The sequence below is a fragment of the Drepanopeziza brunnea genome (assembly GCF_022702325.1).
Source record: "Drepanopeziza brunnea f. sp. 'multigermtubi' strain 214-2 chromosome Unknown ctg2, whole genome shotgun sequence".
In the NCBI taxonomy this organism is placed as follows: domain Eukaryota; kingdom Fungi; phylum Ascomycota; class Leotiomycetes; order Helotiales; family Drepanopezizaceae; genus Drepanopeziza; species Drepanopeziza brunnea.
The window spans coordinates 3,258,680-3,283,480 of record NW_027094065.1 but is presented as its reverse complement, the minus strand read 5'-3'; the positions used below and the strand labels follow the sequence as shown (position 1 = coordinate 3,283,480).

Genomic DNA, 24,801 nt, shown 5'->3' with positions numbered 1-24,801 from the left:
GGGGGGTGGGGGGACGAGGAGGAGGAGCAAAGAAAAGAGGAAAACAGAAAGGAGGGAATCTCTTCATTACTAATGGACTGGCCTCGCTTAGTTGTCCAGTTGCCTGAAAAGATTCCGCAGCAGGGAATTAAAAAAAAAGCCCATAAAGTATGACCGAAAAAAGCATCCCATAATATTTTCTCAAAGCGAAAACACCGAAGTGATTATATACGTGGTATCATTGAAGGAAATCCTATGTAATGCTGCGGCTGCTGGTGTTGAGGGAGCAAATCCTCTGCCTCTGCTTAGGCCAATGGACAGGCAATGCGAAATCTCTATCCTGCACGTCTGCACCATCCAAAAATCTATACCTGAACATATGTATACTCATAATCCAGCTCTTGAGCCCATTAAAACCCCCCCTGATGCGAAGGTGACGACAAATGAGAGCGAATGGCTGATCCTCCGCACCAACAACCCGTATCCTCTATCTTCTCCACTTGAACCACGGCGTCAACACCGTGCTCAAGCAATAAATTTCGTGTTCGCTCTCGTACGTCGTCTAGATCCGAGCCTCGGGTAGCAATAACGTGCATCACGCCTAGCACCTGTTCGCTTTCGCTGTCTGGGTTCTTGTCACCCATCCAGAATCGTGGAACGTTGTAAGTTGCCACACCTCTCAGATCGCTCACACCTGCGAGCGTATCTCGAAGCCCGTACTCGATTTCGTCGGGTACTGTCAGAAGCAGCTTCTTGGCACAGCTCTTGATAAGTGGGACCGACGACAAGAAGATCAGGATGGCGATGACGCAGGATGCAAGAGGATCGAATCCGTTCCATCCGAAGAAGTAAATCAGAGCAGTGGATAACATGACGGCGGCGCTTCCCATCGTATCTGCGAGAACATGGAGGACTCCATCAAAGTTAGCACCGTGTGAGGCAGAGATAAGTATGATAGGATTGAACTTGAGAATTCCCTGCTCTTTGATCGTGGCTTCCTTCGAAGCCGAAAATCTCAGAGCACCATTTGATAGGGGTTGGGATTTATACGTACATATACCATGCATGTTCTCATTGTCATGTGAATGTGAGTGCGAGTGTCCGGCGTGGGCCGACATGGTTGCAGCCGAACTAACAAGTAAAGGGGAACGATCGTGTTCATGGTCACAATCATGGTGAGAATGTTCCTCAGACGAATGATGGTGGTGGTGATCATCCGAACGTATCTTCTCGTGGCTGTGCGAGCGGTGGTCGTGTCCCGAGTGGCTATGCCCGGAGTGATGGCTGTGCGCGTGGTCTCCGTGGTGGTGATGCCCTGCGGAACACAATGGAGTCAGTACTTGAACGTTTGGAATAGGTTCGGGAGTGGGATAGGGGAAAGATGAGATATTCGATAGAAGAAAATGCGGGCTCCGCCATCACTTACCATGGTGTCCAAAACACTGCATACCGACCAGATTGACAGCAAGCCCCATTGCACTAACGAAAAATAGCTCTGCTAATCGTTTCGTCTCTCTCCCGTCGGAAAGTCTCTCTAGCGCCTCGATCAGGATTTCAATACTAATAAGCCTGCCGAGGATTAGCTTTTGTACATTTCAGTTTGAGAGAAGTAGTGACTCACATTAAGAATACTCCATTTCCAAACCCAGACAAACTCTCAATCTTTGCAAACCCATATGGGAAGCGCTCACTAGGTGGCCACTTGCTGGCAACAGAAGCGAACAATCCAACGCCCAGGGCCAAACAATCAAAGAACATATGTATACTATCGCTCAGAAGGCCGAGAGAGTCTGTCAAGTATCCGTAGACGGCTTGAACTAACATAAAGCTGAAGTTAAGGCATATAAAATAGAGTATCCGGCGGGAGTCTTGGTCTGCCATTATTGTGTGGAGAATTGGCCACCGCAGGGTGAGTGGGAGAACGAGGCTTGTGAATTTCGACCGTGGTTGCTCAAATGAGGGACGAGGGTGAATATGGCTGGAATCATGATGGCTGTGGTCGTGGTGACTGTGGTCGTGATGACTGTGGTCGTGGTGACTGTGGTCGTGATGGTGCGGTAAAACTTTGACAGCGTTAAGGGGAGGCTCGAAGGATCCCGAGGAGAGTGGAGGCGACGTTTCGTGGGTATGTGGGTACATGTATGGGTGAGTGGCCTCTTTGGTATATGCGTGTTTCTCGAACTCGCCGCTGTTTGGCGGAGTCGGCAGATAGTTCCGTGGTATATAAGGCGACCGCGAACGTTCCCGCGAGGGTCGACAATTCTCGCCTCGACTCCGAGAGGATCGGTGGTGATCAAGTTCGAGATGGGGCTGCGATTGTGAATGCGAGTGTAGACTGCTGCCGTTCAACTTCTCTGGAGGCGGAGCTCTCGCGGGGTGCTGTCGACCAGGAGAGTGAAGGGAGTTCGAATGGATATGGCTGTGCATTGCCGATACGGGCAGAGCATAAGACGAGGCCATGATACGTTCTCGAGATGGGATCAAGACGTCGAGGCGAGCTGTGACGCCCGTGGAAGGTCCTCCGCTCCCTGCATATGTTGCCTTTTGCCTCGAGCCTCGAGCCTTAAGCTGTTTGTCTATTTCGTCCGATGGGGGTTGAGTGGACAGCGCGGGGGTCGCGCTTTTGGCAGAAGAGAGCGACGAGGTGAAGGACCAAATATGGCCAGAGCTTTGTATGTTGTTGTGGTGGTCGTTGTTTTTGAGGGGTGGTGGTATCGACGTGGTCGTCGTCGTCGTTGTTATTGTTTTTTCGTCGTCGAGTGGACCAGCAAGTGGAGATGTAGGAGTGGGTATGGGTCTGGGTATGGGTATGGGTGAGAGCGAAAGAGAAAGAAATGGGAGATGAGAGATGGGAGATTGCAAGGAAGGAAGAGAATTGCTTGCCCGGAAGCGCAAGCGCAAGCGCAAGCAAGGTCATTGCCTCGCTCGGTCTCTCGTCTCTCGGTCGCGCTCGCTCTGTTGATTACCTACCGTACTCCGTCCGTATTCCCCTGAGCGGTGCTTGGCCTTCTCGAAATGGCAAGTGGAACCGCCACGCGCCTCGTCGTCCCGGCTACAATTATCAATATGATGTATCTTTGCGCTTAGAGTTTGGATGGCAATTCCTTGCTAAGAGGGCCCCGTCTCCGAGCGGAGCGGAGGCCCGCCAGTCTACAGTCAACAGTCTATAGATTCTATAGATGTAAACACTAGAAAATGCTTTTGCGACCTTCTGCTCCCTCAACGACAACATCGTCCTCGTCGTCCTCGTCGCCCTCGTCGCCCTCGTCGCGTCGCGTCGCGTATGCTGGCATGGTCTATCTACCCTTACCCTACCCTCCCGACCTCCCTGTCTCACTCCCTCACATTCTGCGAACACATCTAGAAGCTCCCGTGGCGTCAACATGCTGGAAGCTCTCCTGACCGCAGCAGTGATTGCGTCGACAGCCTTCACGGTAATTCTCCTTATGCTACCCAGCCGCTACCTCAAACACTCGCCGCCGAAAGAAACAACCTCCACCTCCACCTCCACAGGCTCTGCGAACGAGCCCAAGATCTCCGTCCAAGTGCTGGTTCTCGGGGACATTGGGCGCAGTCCGCGGATGCAATACCATGCCATGAGCATAGCAAAACACGGTGGCAGGGTCGATGTGATCGGATATCAAGGTTTGTGCATAGTGACGGTGACGGGACTGCCTTCTTCTACCTTCGTTCGCTGATGAGATCCATAGAATCGACTCTGCATCCTGGCCTGGTCGACAACCCCCTCATTACCATTGTCCCCTTGCCTTCACCCCCGCCTCTCCTAAGAGCGGGAAAACTGCCTTTCATCATTGCAGGCCCCCTGAAAGTTCTGTTCCAGATATGGAGTCTGTTTAACACTCTTGGGTATCGTACGAGGGCCTCACGGTGGCTACTCGTCCAAAACCCCCCTTCGATCCCCACATTGTTCGTAGCAATCACAATCTGTTTCCTCCGGAACACGCATCTGATAGTTGACTGGCATAATTACGGATGGACGATTCTGGCTGGGACTCGCGGGGACAGGCACCCATTTGTTGCGGTTGCCAAGTATTACGAGGCTATTTTGGGGAGCTGGGCTCCTACAGCTTCATTTACTGTAACCGACGCCATGCAGAAGCAACTTCGAAACGCGCCCTACAATATCCGGTCGCCTATTTTTACACTCCACGATCGCCCTGCTGCAATCTTTCAACCCATGTCTGATCCAAAGTTGCGACGAGCCTTTCTACAGCGTATACCTGAAACGAGTACTGTCGCAGACGACATTATGGCAGGCAAGACTAAGCTATTGGTGAGTAGTACATCCTGGACACCAGACGAAGATTTCAACCTCTTACTAGAGGCCTTGTGCTCTTACTCTGCGTCTCCGAAAACTCTGCCACCCATACTCGCTATTATAACCGGGAAGGGACCACAGAAACAAATGTACCTTGATCGAATCGCCACCCTTACCAAAGATTTAAAACTGAACCGCATCATGATACGCACGGCATGGCTAAGTGCAAAAGACTACGCAACATTGCTGGGCTGCGCTGATCTTGGTGTATGCCTACATATGAGCAGCAGTGGAGTCGACCTACCCATGAAGGTGGTCGACATGTTCGGTGCTGGCCTGCCCGTCGTAGGATACGGGGACTACGAAAGCTGGTCAGAACTAGTAAAAGAGGGCTTCAACGGGAGGTCTTTTGTCAGAAGTGGTGAACTCGCAGAAGTCCTGGAAGAGCTCTTCAGCGAGGAAGATGGCAGCCAGCTTGCTCGACTGCGGCAGGGAGCTGTGATTGAAGGGAGCAGACGGTGGGACGACGAGTGGGACAGTGTAGCCGGACGGCTGCTAGGTCTTTGCGAATGAAGATATCGACTGTCCCCTCTGCGCTCTCAAAGTAAAATAAGCGATGCACGACCTCACAGGCGAGCCGTCCGCATCAGCTTCCGGATTGCTTACCTAGCTTGATGCTGGCGGATTCGGCTTGTATTCTAGCTGTACGTGGCAGTACGGGCAGTGAGGATCGTGGCCAGCCTGCAAACTCTGGCGGAAACTCCAATTGAGCATCGTCCTATCCACGTGGCTCTATTTCCCAATCACAGGGTTCAGTGATCTGAGTACAATTCTCCCATGAAACTTATCTGTATCGTCAGGAGGTTTTCATCATCCGGTTATGCTACTCATTTTCCCCCACCCGATCCATCAATTCAATTCGCTTCTTCAGCTAGGAAGGCACTGGCTATAGAAGTCGCTGTAATACTTGCAAGTGCTCCCAACGACGCATCCAAACGGGCCAGTCCAACTTTGGCCGCCTGTGGGACTTGTCAGCTGATTGATTCACTTCTCCTTGCAAAACCCGAGCATGGGGACATACCACATTGTCCATAGAGCGGACTCCCGGCCCCAGTACTTGTAGGCTGAGCGCTCGACGAGGTTTTAGTTGCCAACGTGCTCGCTGTCACCGGCTTGCTATTCGAAGATATCGTTGCTGCACTCGTTACTGTGCTCGTTGCTCCTCCTCCTCCTCCTCCTCCTCGAACTTTCACGATGGCGCTGCTGAGTGGCGCGAACCAATCGTGCGCCAATATCACGTTACCCGACTCATTGGGATGCACGCCATCCCCCGTATTCAGCGTGGTATTGAACCCCGTCCAGCAATCCACCACATTCACCGGGCTCGTCGCCGTCGAGATAGCAGCCGCCCACTTCCCCGATGTCAGCTAGTCACACATCTTGCATTGCGAGTCGTGGTGCAGCTCAGTCTTTCGTCTTACACATTCCACATTCAAAATCTTGACACGCGAAATGATAAGAAAGAGATATCCACACACCGCTGGAATCGCCGCATTCAAACTCACAACTCCCTGCGCACAACTCGCACACCCCGCCGGCGCCATTGGCGTGATTTGGGCAACTAGAACCACCATCTTCGGATTCTGAACGCGCATCTGACCCACGAGCGTTGAGTACGCGGCCAGGATCGTGGCCGTGGGTAGGGAAGACCACACGTCGTTGGTTCCTAGCTGCATCATGACAATGTCGGGAAGGGAGATTGCGAGCCAACCTGGGAGTTGAGAGGCGGACGCAATGCCGGTTGCGAGGTAGCCGCCGTGACCATCGTTCTCGCCATCGTAGTTGAAGCCGCAGCCTTGCGGGGCGAGGGTCCCGACGAAATCTGTGTTGGTGACGCCTGCTGTCTGGAGGTTTTGCCAAAGCAAGGCGCGCCAGCAGCCTGGGGAGCCGGTGATGCTGTCGCCGAGGGCGTTGATGCGGACAATGGAGGAGAGAATTGGATGTGTGAAGCCTAAAAGGACGGCGATGAGCAGGGATGAGAACAACATCTTTGAGAACAGGATATAGACGAGAGGAACCGATAAGAGAGACTCGGAGACGAGGCACTACTAAGGCTATATGCCAGCCCAAAGCCCAGCTATATGGAAGAGGGTGAGAGGGGTGCTGATTGAGAAAGAAGAATGACGCTCTGCTAAATACACCTGGCGCTGGTCTGTATCGCGACTTCCAACTCGTTGGTCCTTTCTTTCGTCCCATGACCCAGAGGATCCAGATGTTCTTCCACCAAGCCATCTCCTTGCCACATGTAGAGCGAACTTCCCCTTTCGTGCGGAACCCTCTCCTCCGCACATATCAGCCTGTGCCCGAAAAGCCACACATCATCTTTTTTGGGACCTGATTCCGTATAGTATGGTTTACACAACAGATTGATCAAATGAGAAAACTAGGTGCAAATGCGCTTTCTACTCGGTCTGGAACGAAGCTCCATCTCATTGCCGCCAATCGATCCTCCTAGCGGTGCATGGACTTCGGAATCCCGTCAGTGAATGAGAGGCCCTATGGCAAGGCTTGAAGGAAGAATTTGCCGTGGATCCGAGACATAAGCTCTGCTAATGTCGGATGCAGGGGCCAGATCTCTGGGGTACCTGGGCTCTTCATATCACCAAGAAACTGCTAGCACGAATCTCAAAAGCCATCCAAAATAAACAGCTTTTTATTTTGGCTACGTAGCTATGCTCCTCAACAGCTCTCATCCGCCTGTCCTTGCCCGTCCACCTTTACCTGCCATGCAGGTCATTCTCTTCCTGTTCGCCAGATACAAGGGCACCCTGCTGTTCTCGAAGTCATGTTGAGGCCTCAGAAAGTCAACTTGGCGCCAGCATTCGCCATCACGGAAGCAACTACGTTCGCGGATCCCAACAATGTGTACGAGTACGGCATGCTGGTCGCTGACAGCGTTCCGACCGGTGCGGTGTTAGCCGCTCCGCCCAGATCTGTGTCGAAGACATTCGCGTATCTGGATCTACGCATCAGTCTCTCCATTCTTCCTGTCCGGAACTTGCTAGGGAAGGGGGCGCGGGGAAATTTCTCAGCAACTACTACGTACCCAGTTGCATCACTATACAAGGCTGCGATGGGCTGCGTAACGTTCGAGAATACATTGCTCTGCACGAGGATCTGCGCTCCGTCACGGGTATCGATTCCCGTACTCATGCTCTTGAAGTAGGAGTTGAAAGTATGGCCCACCCCGTAGCGCAAGCTGGGGGTCCGGCTACCGATGTTCAGCCAGTAGTTGTTGGCGTGCGTGACGTGGAGGTGGCCGGTGTCCTCTGCGGCGTTATTGTCGCTGTGGCCTATGAGTGACGCTTTCCAATGGTCATGGATGTACAGGTTGGAGAACGTGACCCACTCCGAGCCGTGGCTCATGTCGATTAGACCGTCGTAATAGTCCTTGTCGTGATCGAGATCGGAGTAGAACTCGCTGCGCAGACGGCCAGTAAGCATTGCGGGAAACCAGGAGCAAGAGGGGGGTGCGTACCAGTGGTCTACCCATACGTTACGGGATGCTTGAACGGTGATGCCGTCGCCATTGGCCGCGAGCACGTTCTGGCTAATGATGTTCCGGACAATAACATTGCTCTGCTTCCACACGAAGAGGCCGATGCCGACGAATTCTCCAGATCTAGGTGAGCCGAAACACTTTTCAGTTGGAAGGGAAGGGGGAAAGACTTACTAGCGCCCGGGAGACCGATGATAGTCTTGTTGGTTCCGATCCGGACCTGCTGGGCGCCTGAGATGGTTCCCGAGACGACGATGATTCGGGGCGTAATGTCGTTGTTCTTGGCGTTGTTCGCAGCTGCTGAGAACTGTGCGAGCGTGGAGACTGTCGTTACAGTTCCCCCTTTGCCACCTGTCGTCCTGGAAGCGCCTAGTCAATTACGGCGGCCAAACCAGTCCTGCGGCGGCAGTTGGATGTATATATTCTTACCCTCCATTTGTCTGCGCATACCCAATATTCGCCACATCTGTGATCGTAGCCCTCTTGGCTATGACCCTTCGCTCGACGACCTCCTGCTCAGTAGGCGTCGGGATGGCAAATACCAGTTGGGAGAACACGGCAACACCAGCGCTCAGGACAGAGAACTTCATGGTGGATGGATAGAGTACGGTAAGAAGTAAGGAGGAAGAAGGTCAAGCTTTTGCCGAGATGCCACAGCCCAGACTACGGAATCTAAGCTTTTATACCTGCCCATCCAATGCACCCATCAAGTCCAGAGTCAGACGCACCCTCTACTTACTGCCAGGATGTGTGGAATTTTCCCTATCTAACTTTTCTTTCTCCTTTCTACAGTACAGCTCAGCTCCTCTGTCTGCTGCTGCAAGATCCGCAGAATCAGACAAAAACAGAAAATCCAAGATGGGAATTGAAGTTCAATGAGAAGTTCCCACGAATCATAGTTCTCGCTTCTTGGCGCCGGGATAGGATTTATTTCGATTTTTCCTGCTCCTGGAAGAATTGATTCCGTCCAGGGGCTCGGCTCAGCTCTGGTTGGGGCTGGTTGGGGCTGGTTGGCGGTAGGGCGGCCTTCTGTGGTGGATACCCCGCGTCTGTCTGGGGTCAAGGGTTCTTCTTGAGCGGTGGAACGAGGATCTTGTGCGATACATGCGAGATTTTGGTTTCAACTTACTGATTGTGTGTGGTGGTCTGTTTAATGCGTTGATCGAAGCTTGTTTTCTACTTTGTGGAAGGGGGCGAGACGCTTGCTTAAGCTAGATTAACTTCAGTGTCGGGGTGGTTGTAGTCCTGAGATCGAATGTATCTAGCGTTGGATTGAAAATGGTTTTCGTGTATTAGATTCAAGGTATGTGGGTAAGCTGTAGGTACGAGTTTTTTAGGCGCGGCTCGAATACGCTGCTCTTTCAACAGGAGAAGTTGTGTTTGTTGGTAGCTTAGCCCGGCTTTTGGTGGCTATACAGACAGAACGAACCTGTTAAGCATTATCAAGACACTCCAATTGACATATCTCCGCTGACGATACCCTAGGCCTAGGTAAATATACTTATGGTCCTAAAATTTTAGGACCCAGTCTTGGATGCTTCGTGGGATACTGGCAAGTGACGTCTGGTGAACTTCTCGCCAGATCGGGGTTTTTGGACCCACCCTCGCTTAGCCCCTGGACGACAGACAACAATAAGAACGAACTCGAGGTCTTCAGAAAGCAATGTCTTCAGGCACCACTTCTGCTCACGATTGAGCGTAGAAACTCGGGAAAGATGTCGCGGTGGGTATCTTGTTATCATTGTGGTGCCAAAAAGGCTGAAATTCTGCATCCGTTTCAACATGCCGACAAGGCTGGCTTGCACGATTATGCTACAGCAACCACTTACCCGATCAGTCGCCGAGAAATATATGAGTTCCAAATTATTGGGTCCTTTTATTCTCCAAAGTTACGCGATTGTGGATGTGTCTATAGTCCGGACTGCCAGATGATGGTCCTCGAGTTTCGAACTCACCTCGTGCACGCCCTTGATCCCGTACATTGGTATTGTGCTGCATTGATATTGAGATAAACTCCATGGAGAGTGGAGATCCTATTGTTATCAATTCTTCATCTATAAGCTTATGAACCGAAGATCTTGCAACAATAGGAAGAGAACCATTGTTGATGCAAGTGAACTCTCGACAATCAGAGCTAAACGAGAAATTCCTTCCTATTGTCCCTCGACGCGGTGATATACCCGCAGCTCTTGCACCTCCCGAGCTTCCTTCCTCTCCTCTCCTCGCCTGTCTAAACATCCATCTGCCTCCGAGTTTTACCGCTGTGTTCTCTCCAACGCCGCACTTCACATCTCCTCTCGCAGCCAGCAATCGTTCTCTGCATCTTCACCTGCCTATTTACTATTTACACTTCGCTACTCAAGACTGCACGATGGTTACTACTCGCGCCCAGTACAGGGCCCAGGTCATTGCGACGAATACCATGACACGAGCCCAGACCCGGAGCATGGCCAGCACGGGTCATCCGATTGCCAGAGCAGCAAGGAGAGTCAGACGACGAGCAGCAGCACTGCCGCCACCACCACCACCAATAAAAGCTTCAGCCGACCAGATATTCTGGCGCAGTCGAACGCTGTCCGCTATGCGCTCAGCAGCCATTGCGAGCCAAGCGTCCGTCTCAGCAGCTCTGGCCCTCTCTCCAACCTACGTCCCAGGGTCTGCATCAGCAGCTCTAGGCGTGCCAGTCCAGCTCCAAGCCGGACAGCAGCAGCAGCAGCAGCTCATCGCAATCCAACCAGCAGCCATCAACCCTCCTGCCGCACCAGTTCCAGGACCAGCATACCGCTCTCCATACACCAAGCTCCCTTCCCCAACTTCCGCACCCTCCGCACCTCAACCAACCCAACCACAAGCTACTGCTCCGACTCCGACTTCGACTCCGACTACCGCCATCCCCCCCCTCTTCCCATTCGGCATCGGCCACCCCCTCCTCGCACCAACCCACGTCCAACCAACCACCCCCCTCCTCCCCCTCGCCAGCTACCGCCGCGCCGCCGAGCTCAACCACATCATCAAGCCGTACCCGACGCGCACAGCCGTCGGCGACTTCCGCAGTGATCTCGTGCGCGCCATAGCCCGTCAAGATGCCAAGCGCGTCGCGCACCTCTGTGCTCGCGTCCGCACCCGGAGGTCGGACCTGAATCTGAATTTGCAGCGAGGGATGCTGCTGGTCAGGCACCGCCTGAAGCTGAGATGTGAGGGGCGGGGATGGGATCATAGGGTGAGGGAGAAGAGGAGGTGTTTGAAGGGGGTGGAGAGGGCGGAGAGGCTTGAGAGGGGAGAGAAGGGGTGGGAGTTGGCGAGGGTTTGGGAGGGGAGTTGGTTGAGGGCTGTGGAGTCTGTTGCAGAGGTGGAGTGAGTGAGTGGGTGAGGATAGGCAGTGGGATGGGTGAGGGGATGGGTGCACGGTGTTGTGGATTGCTGGACCGAAAGCTGGACAGCAATCTGATTTCTGGTGGTTAGACATAGATGCTGTGAAAGATAGACAATGTATGTCAGGTCGCTTCTAAAGAGGTTGTTTTTGCGCTTTTTGCTATTTGTCTTTTGTGAGGTTTTAGATTTGTTAACGCTGTTTAGGGCTTGTAGCTGCGTGATTGTTATAGGCTAGACCTCTTTGAGCATGTTTAGTGAAGTTAATGCGTTGCTTTCTGATAATAAAGTCGATTCTTTGGCAGACTTTCATAACAGTAGAACGAAATAACGGATCCGGGCCATGGCCACCGTCCCGTTTGAAAACGAAAATCCAATTTTGAAATATATCAACCGTCAACACCTCTTTTTGGACACGCACCACCAAGATCTTTTACACTTTAAAAGGAAAAAGAAAAAAAAAAAGGGAAAAAAAAAGGGTGAAAGTCCCCGGCTTCTAGATAAACAACTAATAAATTAAGGGGTAAACAAGCGAGGATTGGGCCGCAGATCCGATTGCATATATACTCCATCACCATACCACCATTCTTTATACGATATAGATATATATATATATATATATATATCTTCCTCTCACCCTAATTCCGTACAGCACCGTCCACCAAAACCAATTGGATCGGCCCAGTACAAAATACAATACTGACATCACAACGCCCCTTTCTACAAATACTAGGGGTCTGTCCGTGACCGGTGTAGCAAACCCGGGAAAGCCCGGAGTCGAGAAAGTCGAGAAAAGGATATCGGGATTTGAGCTTTTCATCGGGTATATTTTCTTTTTTAGTTACACTATCTATCCATCACTTGTCCGTAGGGAAAGCGAGTACCGTATTCAAATCGTCGTCGACGCTCTCGATGACACTTTTGTTCTTCTTTTTTCCGAATTGGCATTGTGGGGTATTAGAGGATGTTTGATATTGGGTTCGATTCAAGAGAAGGTTATTGCGTACCCCTTGCGAAAGGTCCTAGGGTGAAGATGAGTCTGCTACGCTGTAGCCCGCTAGACGTTGATAAATACAACAATAACAGTAACAGTAACAGTAACAACAAGAGCAACCGGTGTGGCAATTACTAGAGAACGTCGGGGGCGCCGCATATAATTACTCATATAATCATTTGATTACTGCAGTAGGTCGTTACACTCATATTTGCATTCTCTCCTCTCCTCTCCTCTCCTCTCCTCCGTCCGCTACTCATCTTCTTTTTGTATCCTTTAATATCGCCGTCTGGCGCGGCACCGTGAAGACCCTTCACACTTTACGTTCCGCACTGGAACGAAGAAACGGCGTCATTGAAGTCAGAATAATTGCCGCCCACGGCGGTGAGAAGATCGCTAACACGACCTCGATGGGCAAAAGATGGCTCGGCGATTCCATTGCAATCTTCGGTCCTATTTTCAATCAGCTTATCTTAGATTCAGCTAAAGTGAGATTCAGCTAGAGTAAGATGCAATCAAAAATTCAAGAGTGATGGAATATGAGAGTTTAGAGACTTGAAAAATTCGCATCCGTAGGTGTAAGTGTCGAAACTGGTCATGCTGTTGTCTATTTCAATGCCGCCCAGGCCCCCGAGAGGATCTTTTTTATTTATCAGCTTCCGACTCTTCAAGAAAGGGTAACATAGAGGAGGAATTCTTACTGCAAATATCTTGGATGTAAAGGATGTCTGCGCAGATTTGAAAGTCGGGGTCGCGGCAGAGTGTTACCTTTCCGCTGCGTCCATGGTCGTTTCGTTTCCTGTTGTCAGCCGCGATTGCATACCTAGGTACGTAGCTGTGGCGAGAAGAGCGTGGATGAATCGCATGTTGATAGAGAAAGGATTCTTGTTTTGAGGAATAAGTGGATAGGTGACGATGGAGAAAATGGTGCCTGACCGACCATATGAACTGATGAACAAAGTTTCTACTATTCTAGAGATAAACGGAGTTGTCTAAGTACGTTTTTAAAAACCTATAAATATTAGATGTGCAAGTATAAACTTTAATGTATTACTATTCTTCGTCGCAGATAGATAACTACTTAGATAGATTTCTTCTCTCATTCCTTCCTCGTAATATCAATGCTTATTGTACAGTACCTGCGGTATCTTCGGAGTTCTTGGTTTGAAACCTTATCCTTGTCCTTCCTTAAGCTGGCTATTCTCTCGGAACAAAGTCAACAAATAACAACCCTCGGTTATTACTGTAATAGGTTCGTCTGAAGTATGCAAGGTCCCCGGTGTTACGTCCAAGTACGAGGTCTCTGTATCATTTAGTAGTAATTCTCCTTCTTGATTGACGGCCACATATATCCCTTCTTGGAATTCTTGGTCTCTAGAGAGAGAGAGAGAAACTGTTTTAACAAATACCTCACCTTCCAAGACGAAGCAGATGATGTCATTTCATATGGGTGATGCGCAGATTGTTTCTGGAAAGCTAGGCGTGTTTTGAAACAGAGATTTGCTGGGTATCTTCTCTTCTTCTTCTATATCATATTGAGTTAATTATTATATATTGTGTTGAGCTAATTATAGATCATGGCTACCGTAAACTGTTAAAAGTGTCGTCACCTGATGTACAGCCGCTACACTGATTAGATGCATCTGTTTGAGCTTAGGCCATGGAGAAGCATCAAAAACTTGATTGAGCGTTGAGTAATAAATCGCTGAGTAATAAATCGCTTAGTAACAATCGCTAAGTAATAATACGGAGTAGAAAAAATACAGTTCCAACTGTATACACCTCTCCAGCAACTTTTCGGCCTGCTAACGATCCGCAATCATACTCCGTAGTTAAGGAATCCTTCTCTTCTCGCATATTATACGGCCTGTAATCTTTAAGAACTTGACTAATAACTAATTAATAGTAGGGAGGGAAATGCTCGAGAAACAACTGCTGGCTGGATGCTCGAAGGATAAGCTGGCTGCATTGCACTCCAGAGGGCTACTACTATGAAGAGTCTTACACCGCAAAAGTCCGTAGAACTTTTCCCGTAGCTTGCGGAGGGCCGTAAGTTTTAAGTCGCGGCCGGGCTGAAGCTTAAAATTATACTTATTATACTCTCCTCCCCTCCCCCCCCTTAAATACAGCAAGGGTAATAGTGGAGTATATAAGTAAGGGTTTAAAGCAAATCGGAATAAATAATGTACTACAATTGATTAAGATTATATGTAGAATGGAGTTGGCTCTCCTTAAGCATCGATTGCAGCTTAATAACGCCTCTACCTATTACGATTCGTATTAAGATTCTGTGACAGCCTGCCTTGTTACCTGCAGTCAGCTGATCACCCATTCAGGCCTAGCGCCTCTGGCCGTGTATATAGACATCCTGAGCTCCTTCGAGTTTCCTGTTTCCTCTCCTTACTTTGTATCTAAGGTCATAAATTCATCAGTTCGTCACAGATTCTATATAGTAGTAGCTATCAGGAATAGCGTCTTAAGCCTCCGATATGATTTCTGCTTCCCCCCCATGAATAAATGTCGAAAGTACCACGGTACAGGCCTAAGTATTACCCCTCGAGGGTGCCTTAAAAGTTTAGTTTCCACTTTAAACCCCCTGTTTTCCCTACCCTCGAGGGGTAATACTTACGCCTGCGACGTAGTATAATTTCGCAAGGGATCTTACCAGGGCTTATACCAATCAACTTACTACGTACGTAGTATAAGAATTCAGCTTTGAAAAGTATCTTTGAGCTAGTATCTAGTCTATATAGTGGAGTTGACAGGGTTTGGAGCCATTAAGAAACCACCGCTCTATGATTTATGGGCCTAAACTGGGTCCGACATTGATTCATGGGGGGGGAGAGTAGTATTCAAGGGGGGGAGAGTATCGTACAGGCTGGAAAATACATATACTACGTCGCAGGCGTAAGTATTACCCCTCGAGGGTAGGGAAAACAGGGGTTTTAAAGTGGAAACTAGACTTTTGAGGCACCCTCGAGGGGTAATACTTAGGCCTGTACCGTGGTACTACGTACTACGTACCTTTACATCTTCTCCACATTCTTTAAACTCTATTTATTAGATACTACTAAAAGTGATGTAGCGTTGAGATTAGTAGCCTCGGAAAGCAGCCTTACACCGCGACCGTTGCGAAGCGAGGTCCCCTGGCCCCGGAGCTTGCGGAGGTCCGCCAAAGAAAAGACCTCGTTGATTTAAGGGATCTTGAATTATTGCTGATGAATTGTCGATCTCGGTTCTAGTGAAATAGATTAATGAAATGATAGACTTAGTAACTTGAATGGATGAAAGGCTGAAAGAAGAGAGAGAGAGAGAGGAAAGGAAGAAAGGAAAGGAGAATAATAGACGGGAGAAAAGGATTGAAGATTTAATTCACGAGCTGTTTATAAGTAGATTGTATTAGAATTTCAAAGGCTGTATGTGCTTTAACGGAATGCCTTTCGACTTTTTAGTACTAGTAGTAGTAATTGCGGAGTAGCATAAGGAGCTTTCAAGGCAAACCTTACTATCGAGGAACGAGGAAAAGGCAACTACTCTTTGATACAAAAGTCTTTCTAAGTCGATACATGACCACTCAATTTCCTCGGATCGAGGAATGATAGGCCTCGTCTCAATACGTAAGTCTTTAATATAGTTAAGAGCGGGTCATCATCAGCCCGTCTCCCTTCGCAACGGTCGTGAATGCAAGGCGGCCTTCCAAGGCCTTTAAAATCAACGCTACATCACTTTTCATTGTACTACCGGTACGTACGTAGTACGTAGTACTGTTATATAAGCAATAAGCTTTTAAACTGTGTACAAAAGATGTAAATAATTATAAACTTCAGCCCGGCCGCAAGCTACGTAGTAGTAGTATGGGGTAAGTTTCCCCCGGACTTCGCGGTATAGTACTCGTAGTAGTAGTAGCCCCCCTTCAGTGCGATGCAGCCAGCTGTCTCTCGAGTATTTAAATCACAATAGGTAGCCCTTTGCAGTACGACGCAAGCATTTGTTTTGTTACTTGGCATTTACCTCTCTATTATTAGTCGAGAAAATTTTATGCGAACGTATACTTCAATTCGCAGATGCTTTATAGCATTCTGAGCGAGCATCCTCGATCTCGATCCCAACAGCCTTGAGAAAGAGTTCAGTACCTTCAGCACTAAGGATATACTACTACTACGTACTTACGCAAGGAGATGAGATTCGGCAAAGGGATTACTGAGGGGGTGGAAATCGCTACTACCCCCATGAATAGAAGTAAATGTCGGACCAGTTTAGCTCCATAAATCGTAGAGCGGTGATTTCTCAACGGCTTGAAGCCCTGTCAACTCCATTGCACAGACTGCATACTGGCTCAAAGATACTTTTCAAGGCTGAATGAATCCTTATGTTACGTAAGTTGATCGGTTTAAGATCTGATAAGATCCCTTGCAAAATTATACCTTCGACATGTATTCATGGGGCGGAGAGTAAAGAGCGAGCCTAGGGCTAAGGTTAGCGAAAGGGACATGCCCTTGCAAGTGACTCAAGCGACCTTGATAGCTTAGACGATGACCTACAAAAGGGAAATAGATTTGGAAGTGGGGGATATGGGCACGGAGGAGGAGGAAGCGGACATACTACTACCGGTAGTAGGTAGACCGCAAGAGCATTCGGAAATAAGTCTTCTAAGGACCCTGGAGGAAGAAGTAGACCCCCAAGGGAACCTGGACCAAGCCGACATCCTAACGGAACCCCCTTCCCGATTCGACCTTTGGCAAAGCACACTCCAATACAGTAGCTTAGAGGACTCCTGGAGCACCTGATGGCGATGACGAGGAGTACCTACCCAGACCTAGGAGCATCAGATCCACACCCACGAGCGAAGGAATCGGCTTTGTCTGCCAGCTTTTCCAAGGATTTAAACCGGTGTAAGCTGACAGCAAGAGATTATTTAGCAGCGTTTCTTATAGCTGTATTAGCCTTAGAGCTATACGCTATATCCTTAGGTAGTAGTGTTTGTGGGAATGCTGAACTGGAGAATAGAGGGATCGGAGTTAAGGATTCGGGATCCGGGATCGGTGGGAGTTCCGAGAGTGAACGCTCTCGTAATCGGAGGCGCTGGCGCGTGTTGTTTCCTTCAGCCATGGGATTGAAGTTGGGTTTACGCAAGGAAAGAGAAACTGCCTCTTAGTGTTTTGCGTGGTGGACGCCGTAAAGGAGCAAAATAAATTGGCTGCCTAAACGTTTGAGGCGCGTGGGAAGGGCGCGTTCCGTTGCCGTAGTCGTTCTTGAGGACGGTCTGCCTTCTTTTGCTGTACCTAGCTTATCTGTGGCTTAAACTCCTGTGAAGATAAACCACTGATCAGTTTTGGTATCACATAAGGGGTTGTATGCACACTGTGTTGAGGCTCGATACGAATAGGTGGTATTCGTTGTGTATGTTAAGTCTGAGGAGAGGAAGCTCTTCTAGGGGAGAAGGGGAGTGGTAGTAGTGGTGATGCCAGGCCTGCATGGGCCTCTACCCCCGATCCCCCCGATCCCGAGTTCTTAACTCCGATCTCTCCATTCCCCAGTCCAGCATTCCTACAGTATTGACATGGCCATTGCTAAGTACCTATTGTACGTAGTACGAAGTATGTCCACTACCGGTACTACTTACGTAGTACAGTACTACCTACTACCTTCGCCCAAATCACGAAACAGCTTGGAATCCTAAACTTTCTTGTTGTAATGTGCACTGACTCGCATTTCTCGTATAAATGCATAGCCAAGCTGGAAACTACCAAGGAGAAACGCCTTTAATCTACTACGTACGTAGTACGTAGTACCGGAATATCATGGTCATTCGCGAGTCATACAAAAGCCGTGAGCTCTCTGAGGTTCAGGTGGATGGATGGGTAGAAAAGCCTCTGTAATATAAAAGAGGAGATGGACTTTCCTTTGGTTCTCCCCTTTCCAATCTACAACTTGCTTTTTGATCGATATGGTATTTGGCAATAGCTATTGCTAAAGAGAGAGTTGCCGGTGTCGGTACATCAATATCGACCCGACCTAGTTGGGGAGGAAAAGCCAGCTCGCTTATACTGTAGAGAGAGTATGCCTCGGTTGCGGATGAGCATGCTTCGCTTAGCGAGGCATACCCTTACTGTAGGGACCTCCAACTTCCTTGCAAATGTAGTACTAGTGTTACCACTGTATAGGCGTAATTGTTACACCCTTGAGGGTGCCTCAAAAGTTTAGATTTCCACTCCAAACCCCCTGGTTACCCTACCCTCAAAGGTGCAACAATTACGCCTGCGACGTAGTAAGTCATTCTAATCGTACAAAAGGAATCGACTCTTTTGAGCCTTGGAGAGAAGACAGATTACAGATACCATTTTTATCGCCAGTTTTGCAACTGCAAGAAGCCAGGTGCGTTGTACGATAGGAATGAACGATCGTTACCGGCGATCCAGCAGAAATGTTCACCACTATACTTCGGTAAAATATATAAGCTAGTTGTATGCTGAGTTTCTTTGACGGAGTACGATGAACTTAAGGAAGTACTACGTCGCAGGCGTAATGGTTATACCCTGGAGGATCGGGTATTCAAGGGTTTAAACTGGAAATTCAAACTTTTGAGGCACCCTCAAGGGTGGAACAATTACGCCTATACCGTGGTTTAAGAAAAGCTATGCATATGCGGTATAAAGCTACAGGCCCCTTTTCAAGAAGAGCCTTCGCTTAAAAGTAGATAAATAGAGAAAAAGATCCCCTTACAACTCTCACATACACCAACCATCTCACTCCACTTCTATCCTTTTTGACAACCTACCTAACAAGCTATATCTTTATCTCAAGCCTCGCTTTTCATCACATTCAACGCTTTTCAAAATGCAATTCTTGAAAATCGCCTTCCTCGCTATGATCAGCGTCGTTTCTGTCGCCGCGCGCCCAGCCCCTCAAGAGTGTTCAGGAGAACAAAGCGGCATATGCAATGTTGTAGTAAGTCTATCCTAGATAACGATTGAATACGCCGAAATCACGCTAATAAATATCAATAGTGCAGTCAAATGGGCATCAACACTGGTGGTACCTGCGACTCCAACGGCCAATGCAGATGCTCGGCCTAGATCCTATCCGTGCGCACAACAAGAAAATCCGGACGGGATAGCGGTACCAGACGTTTCATGTGCACTCTTGGATGGAATGTCAGGCTCCGGAACTCTGACGGGAAAGGGACTATTGGACTTCTGATGGGTACCTTATGGAGTGTTAGATGCGTTTGTTATACCGTCGTGCCTGGTCACGACAACAATAAATTCACTTCTGCACCACTATCATCCCCGGCCTCGAATCTCGAGAAATCCGATCGCTTTTTATCTGTGACCGTTGTAAACTCGCTAAACTTTGTTCGGACTTGCGGCCGCTACAACGACCCGGGGGCATCCGTTCGAGTCTGGGCTGTAGAGGAACACCAAAAACTTGACTGGGAGCTTACGAATAGTTACGGAAATACTTCCTAGGCGCTTACGCGTTATTTGTTTTAAGTCACTCCCCCCATCCCCTGCCTGTCCCACAGCTAAGCACGATGATAACCACGTGGAATTTCGCTGAAGCGATCGGTTTTAAGAATTAATCGCACGAAAGCGTCGACGTTCGTAAGGTGGTAGCCATACCGAGGAAATATCTTGGCACAGACCCCGGCTTAATAAGCAATCTTCTCAAACTAATTCGTATTTCACATTGATCGAGATATATAAACGATTATTGTTTCCAAACAAATTCGTCTTTAAATCAATTGAAAAATATAAACGATCAATTGATCGTTTTAAATTCTTACAATGAGTGCTTAAAGAAACACGTTTTAGACAGTTGGAAGGGGGCGGCCATAGGACGGTCTATTAGCTAAGCTATTCTTGAATAAAGCTTAGTCAAAGCGAGCTGGCGAAGCTTTATATTACCGGAGAGCTCCTTCCCTTACAAAAGGGAATGCAGCCTTATAAAAAAATGCAAATCATCTTTTTGAGCGAATGGAATTGATTAATCAATCAAAGAGTGCGCGTGGTGACGAGAAGCAAAATCTCAAAATGGCAGACAACGTGAGTGAAGTACCGGTATTGACAATTAAAGACTAAAGATACACTATTATTTCGAACTTTAAATCATTCAAACAAACACGCCTCTTTAAATTCTATGAACTCTTAATTGCGCGTATATACCGGTACCTCGGTAGGTGCACTCCCGAGCTCGCTTTGATGTTACGTAAGCTGCTTGGCATTTACGTCAACTTACTTGATATTGAATTTAGGCGGTCTAATAACCGTTTCTTATACTACGTATAAGGGGGTCAGCGGACTATTAAAATGACCCCCTGCCTGCCTTTAAGGTAATATAGATAGTATAGACAAATAGGTCAGTAAAATGGAGAGAGGGCAGAAGTAGGCAGAGGGAGGAATTGTCGCTTATGTACCGTATTATCATGCGTGACAGGAATACTCGACAGGAATACCTTACTCAGATGCTGGGCATCCGTCAAACCCTCGGGAGGCCCTCGCTACACCCATGTTTCAAGATGAGGATCCGATATATCAGAGATTAGGATAATGTGCATCATAATCTCGCATCGTATCTCGGGCTTCGAAAGAGTCCGCCCTGGGAGTTCCGTAGACTTATGTATACTGATCCGCGGGTGCTCCTTAAAGCTCCAGAGATCAGTTCACTATCATTTCTATACTCATATCATTTCTATCTTTGCCTGTGTTCAAGCTACCACCTTCTGACACACACTCACTCACACACACACATATATATATACATATATATGCAAAGCGAATCCGGGGACTTGACAGGAAGAAACAACGACCTAGGTAGCTAGGAAATAATCAAAAGATCCCCACCAACCTCCCCCTAAAAAGGCCCCGTACGATTATTATATATCACATCCATTCACTCACACTACACCCCAATTAATTTCTCTGCATATTGATATCATGCCCATACCCTTTTCTCGCGAAGTCATTCCAAGAGTCCTTCTTGATTTGACCGCCGCCAACTTCCTTCGTTCCCTCCTTAGCATTTTATATTAATCCGGAGAGAGAGAGAGAGAGAGAGAGAGAAGTAAATAAATAAAGAGAGGGAAAAATGGTATGGATGAATACCTCTCTTTCCAAGACGGAGCAGCAGGTCGGTCTCGCTGGATATGGGCGATGCGCAAATTGTGTCTGAATGCAAAGACCAAGAAGATAAGCGTATCTGTTCTAAGATGCGAGACTGAGATTTGCTGCATTTTGTTTCAAGGGCTGTTTTATCACTGCTTGTGGATTGTTGAGCTCGGTTTTGGAAGGGTAGATTCGTGAGATAATCAACTTGATAATGTGAAGGAATGAAAGGCTGGAAGGAGAGAGGAGAAAGGAGAGAGGAGGAAAGGGAGGAAGGAACGAAAGGAAAGGAGAGGAAAGGAAAGGAAAAGAAAAGAGCTTTTGCTAGGTAAATCGACAACGCCAAGACCTGCGCACGACACACGGGAAAGATAAAGAGGCCAGCAGAGCAGGCCTGACAATTCAAGTACCTAGCGCCCCTAGTAGTCAGTGAACCGATAGCAAATCCCACTTCAATATCCTGCAGCCCAACATTCTCCGTATCGCGAACATCATTACGCTCCTCCCTCACCGTCGCCCTCGCCTCGCCGTCGCTCACACGCGCCACTCTGCAGCCATTCCCATTCCTAGACTCACCTTCCTCGCCCGCCTACCTACAGTACCACGCAACTGCTGTTGGCCATCATCCAAGCGAGAACTCCCAATCAACCATAGACATCCACGTATTATACCTTAACTACGCAATATTTACAAATCCAAATTCAATAAAAAAAAAAATTATTTTACTCCTTAGACTCCTCGCCTCGCCACCTTGTCCAGAGCACTCCGCATCCTCCCTTCCCTGAATCCGGTCTGTCTTTTCCAAACGCGCAGGGAATCTCCTCGAGGATATGGCTAAGCGGTTCGTTTGCAAAGGAGAGTGAGTATACTTATGCCAAGCCGAGTCTATTCGTGCTAGGACGGAGAAAAGCTCGGATTCAAGATTCGCGAATCTGCGAAAGAGGAAGAAGAGGGAGGCTGGAATAGCTTGGGAAGAGATATCATCATCCAAAGGCGGAAAGGGCGAGAGGATAGGTGAAGCTAAGGAGGTTCTTGCGGAAATGAGGATACCGTGTTTCAGGAGGCGATATGTGGTGATATACCGGTATGGACTTGGAAATAGGAGTGATCCGCGAAGGAGGGCTGTTGTGATAGTACGTCTTTTTTTTTAAAAAAAAATATATATATATATATATTTGAAGAGCCTGTTTATGGTCGTGAATATAGGGTACAAGATGGTGACTTTGATTTGGTACGATTTGTTGTACCAGCCTTTGCTGGTTTTCGTGCGGGTATATCTGCATAAGTCTTGGCGTTGTCGACATAGCAAAGCTCAAGGAAAATAGCAGGCGAGAGGAAAGGATTGGAGATCAGATTCACGAGCTGTTTGAAGATCTGATTAGATGGGTAAAGGCTGTGTATGCTTTGACCGAATGCCTCTCTGCTTTTCGGTAACTGTCTCGAATGACACGAGGATTGAGAAAGGGGCAAATGCTTGGCATAAAGACTTTTCAAATCGAGACATCACCACACAGTTTCTCGGGCCGAGGGGTGATGGGCCTCGTCTCAACACGTAGGTCTTTCATACATTCAAGAAGAGAGTCATCATCAGCCCATCTCGCAGGCCGCGAAAGTGATAGATTGGATATGATGATCCTGCAAGTAAAATCGATGGACAGCAATCATCGTCCAAGTTCAGTTCCAGCCTCACCCCGGCCATCATCGCTAAATCGCCCGTCATTCTCTACCCACGATCGAGAAAGCCGCGCTCTTTCTGCTACACCCAACGGGTCCTCCACGTCGATTCTCAGCGAAAAACTCCCCTCGCGTTTTCCCTCAAGGCAACGCCACCACGCCACCGGACTCCATCCACCCCCGCCTCAACTCCAGCATCGCCTCTCCCAACCGCGTATTCTCGTCCTGCAGCCGGTCCCTCTGGCGTTCGAGCTCTTTGATGTGTTTTCGGGCCAGCGAGAGCACCTCGGCCTTGCTGACTTTCTTCTCCCCGCCCCGGCCCGCCACGGCCTCCCGCGGCAGCACCAGGAGCAAGCCCTCGAAATGCCCGTTCAGCCGGTTGCGGTACTGCTTCTCGACCTGGTTGTGGTTGAGTCGGGTCTGTCGGGGAGGTGAATTGCATGACGATGATGTAGATGGGATGAGGACGCGAGGAGTAGTAGATGACGCGATCGCACTTGACGTTGATCGCAGTCGTTTTTCGGGACTGCGCTTTGGCGGTGTTGTGGTGGTGGTGGGCGTCGTCTCGTCGTAGGATTTAGTGTGTTTGCTCGCTCGAGACGGACGAGCCGAGATCTTGTGGTGCGAAGGGTTGGACCTGCCCCAGTTCGGTTGCCTAATTGTTTGAGGAGCTGAGTAGGACTTCTGCTGCACGGGAGAACCGAGCTGGGGGGATCCGGTGCTGGGAAAGATTTCGATACATCTACGATCAATGGGTAGGCATTCGACTACTGCTGGTGCTACATAGCCTGGCTGTACTTTCTGACGATCACCAGGTTCCGGCGATGGTAGGGCCCGAAACTGGCTATCTGAGGGGAAGAACCCGTCGTCTGTTGAGTCCGGTGTCAGAATGGAGCCGAATGACTGTTCCAATGGATCCCAAGTGGCATCTCGAAATGTTCCGGATAGGACTGGAGACTCCAAGTAAGGGGACTCTGGCGAGGGGAGAGGCGAGAAAGACCAAGACTTTGGATTCAGGTCCGTAATCTTGTTACAAGGTCGCGAGAACGAGAAGTAGTCTTCTTGATTCAGATCCAAGAACTCCTGTCAGGCTGTCAGCATATTTGGTACAGAGAAATAGGCTGGAATCTGGTAGAGGTCTTGTTGTTACACAAGGCGGCGGAGTCATACACTAACTTTGGCTACGGGTAGTCCCATGTAGCAGTCTTCGAAAGGCCCAATATTGTTTCTAAAAGTCGTCATGGTGGTTTCGGAATAGAAGTACGAGCAGGATATCCTTTCTTTCTGTGTGTGTGTATATGTGTGTGTTGTTTTGACGGAGTGGAAATCCTTGGCATGAGATGACTAACCATCTCTTTATATTATCTTATTTCCTTCGATCGGTACCTAGACAGCAGCGGGGAAGACGGTCTATATCAGCAAGGAACCGTGAGTTGCTTGTGAGTAGGAGCTGCCAGAGCTTGGATGATAAGATCTCCACTGGACGGCCTTCGGGATTCACGACAGCACGACCCCTCTTGAGGCTTGTTCAACAGCACCAAGATTGCAGTACCTGGCTGCTTGCGGAGCGACAGAGCCTTATCCACAGCCCAATGGACTATCCGCAGTTACATCCATGAAGCGTCAACGTGGAATCCTGATGATCGATAGGTGCCCGCCAGAGTCCTCTGCTTGCCGTGCCACCTTGAATGCTCGGGGTCCAAAGATATGCAGCATCTATTTGTGGCATGGATGATCCGGTCTCTTCTCTCTGTCCAGCTTTCAGGTTAATGTTACACTGAGAGTCTTATTGGTCGAGGCTGATGACAGGAAGAATTCTCAGCAGCTGTGCCCGCCCAGCTTC

The 24,801-nt window shown here is 48.9% G+C and overlaps 7 protein-coding genes across 7 annotated transcripts; 2 read left to right on the top strand and 5 right to left on the bottom strand.

The window, feature by feature from the left end:
- Window positions 1-389: 389 nt before the first annotated feature.
- Window positions 390-1,860, bottom strand: L3040_002026 (uncharacterized protein; the record flags this gene model as incomplete). Its single annotated transcript, XM_066156982.1, has 4 exons — window positions 390-892; window positions 1,034-1,294; window positions 1,406-1,548; window positions 1,601-1,860. The coding sequence occupies 4 exons, from the start codon at window positions 1,858-1,860 to the stop codon at window positions 390-392; spliced, it is 1,167 nt and encodes a 388-aa protein (XP_066012982.1).
- A 1,502-nt stretch (window positions 1,861-3,362) lies between these two features.
- L3040_002025 (uncharacterized protein) lies at window positions 3,363-4,831 on the top strand (the record flags this gene model as incomplete). Its single annotated transcript, XM_007289411.1, has 2 exons — window positions 3,363-3,624; window positions 3,690-4,831. The coding sequence occupies 2 exons, from the start codon at window positions 3,363-3,365 to the stop codon at window positions 4,829-4,831; spliced, it is 1,404 nt and encodes a 467-aa protein (XP_007289473.1).
- Window positions 4,832-5,185: 354 nt separating this feature from the next.
- On the bottom strand, window positions 5,186-6,306 carry L3040_002024 (uncharacterized protein; the record flags this gene model as incomplete). The annotated part of the gene is made up of 3 exons (XM_066156981.1): window positions 5,186-5,277; window positions 5,340-5,670; window positions 5,797-6,306. 3 exons carry the CDS (start codon window positions 6,304-6,306, stop codon window positions 5,186-5,188), a joined length of 933 nt encoding a protein of 310 aa, XP_066012981.1.
- An 808-nt stretch (window positions 6,307-7,114) lies between these two features.
- L3040_002023 (uncharacterized protein) lies at window positions 7,115-8,407 on the bottom strand (the record flags this gene model as incomplete). Its single annotated transcript, XM_007289413.1, has 5 exons — window positions 7,115-7,274; window positions 7,365-7,739; window positions 7,797-7,932; window positions 7,992-8,176; window positions 8,247-8,407. 5 exons carry the CDS (start codon window positions 8,405-8,407, stop codon window positions 7,115-7,117), a joined length of 1,017 nt encoding a protein of 338 aa, XP_007289475.1.
- Window positions 8,408-10,188: 1,781 nt separating this feature from the next.
- On the top strand, window positions 10,189-11,175 carry L3040_002022 (uncharacterized protein; the record flags this gene model as incomplete). The annotated part of the gene is made up of 1 exon (XM_007289414.1): window positions 10,189-11,175. One exon carries the CDS (start codon window positions 10,189-10,191, stop codon window positions 11,173-11,175), a length of 987 nt encoding a protein of 328 aa, XP_007289476.1.
- A 1,520-nt stretch (window positions 11,176-12,695) lies between these two features.
- L3040_002021 (uncharacterized protein) lies at window positions 12,696-13,046 on the bottom strand (the record flags this gene model as incomplete). Its single annotated transcript, XM_066156980.1, has 3 exons — window positions 12,696-12,820; window positions 12,882-12,955; window positions 13,012-13,046. 3 exons carry the CDS (start codon window positions 13,044-13,046, stop codon window positions 12,696-12,698), a joined length of 234 nt encoding a protein of 77 aa, XP_066012980.1.
- A 10,053-nt stretch (window positions 13,047-23,099) lies between these two features.
- L3040_002020 (uncharacterized protein) lies at window positions 23,100-24,200 on the bottom strand (the record flags this gene model as incomplete). Its single annotated transcript, XM_007289416.2, has 2 exons — window positions 23,100-24,041; window positions 24,129-24,200. The coding sequence occupies 2 exons, from the start codon at window positions 24,198-24,200 to the stop codon at window positions 23,100-23,102; spliced, it is 1,014 nt and encodes a 337-aa protein (XP_007289478.2).
- Window positions 24,201-24,801: the final 601 nt, after the last annotated feature.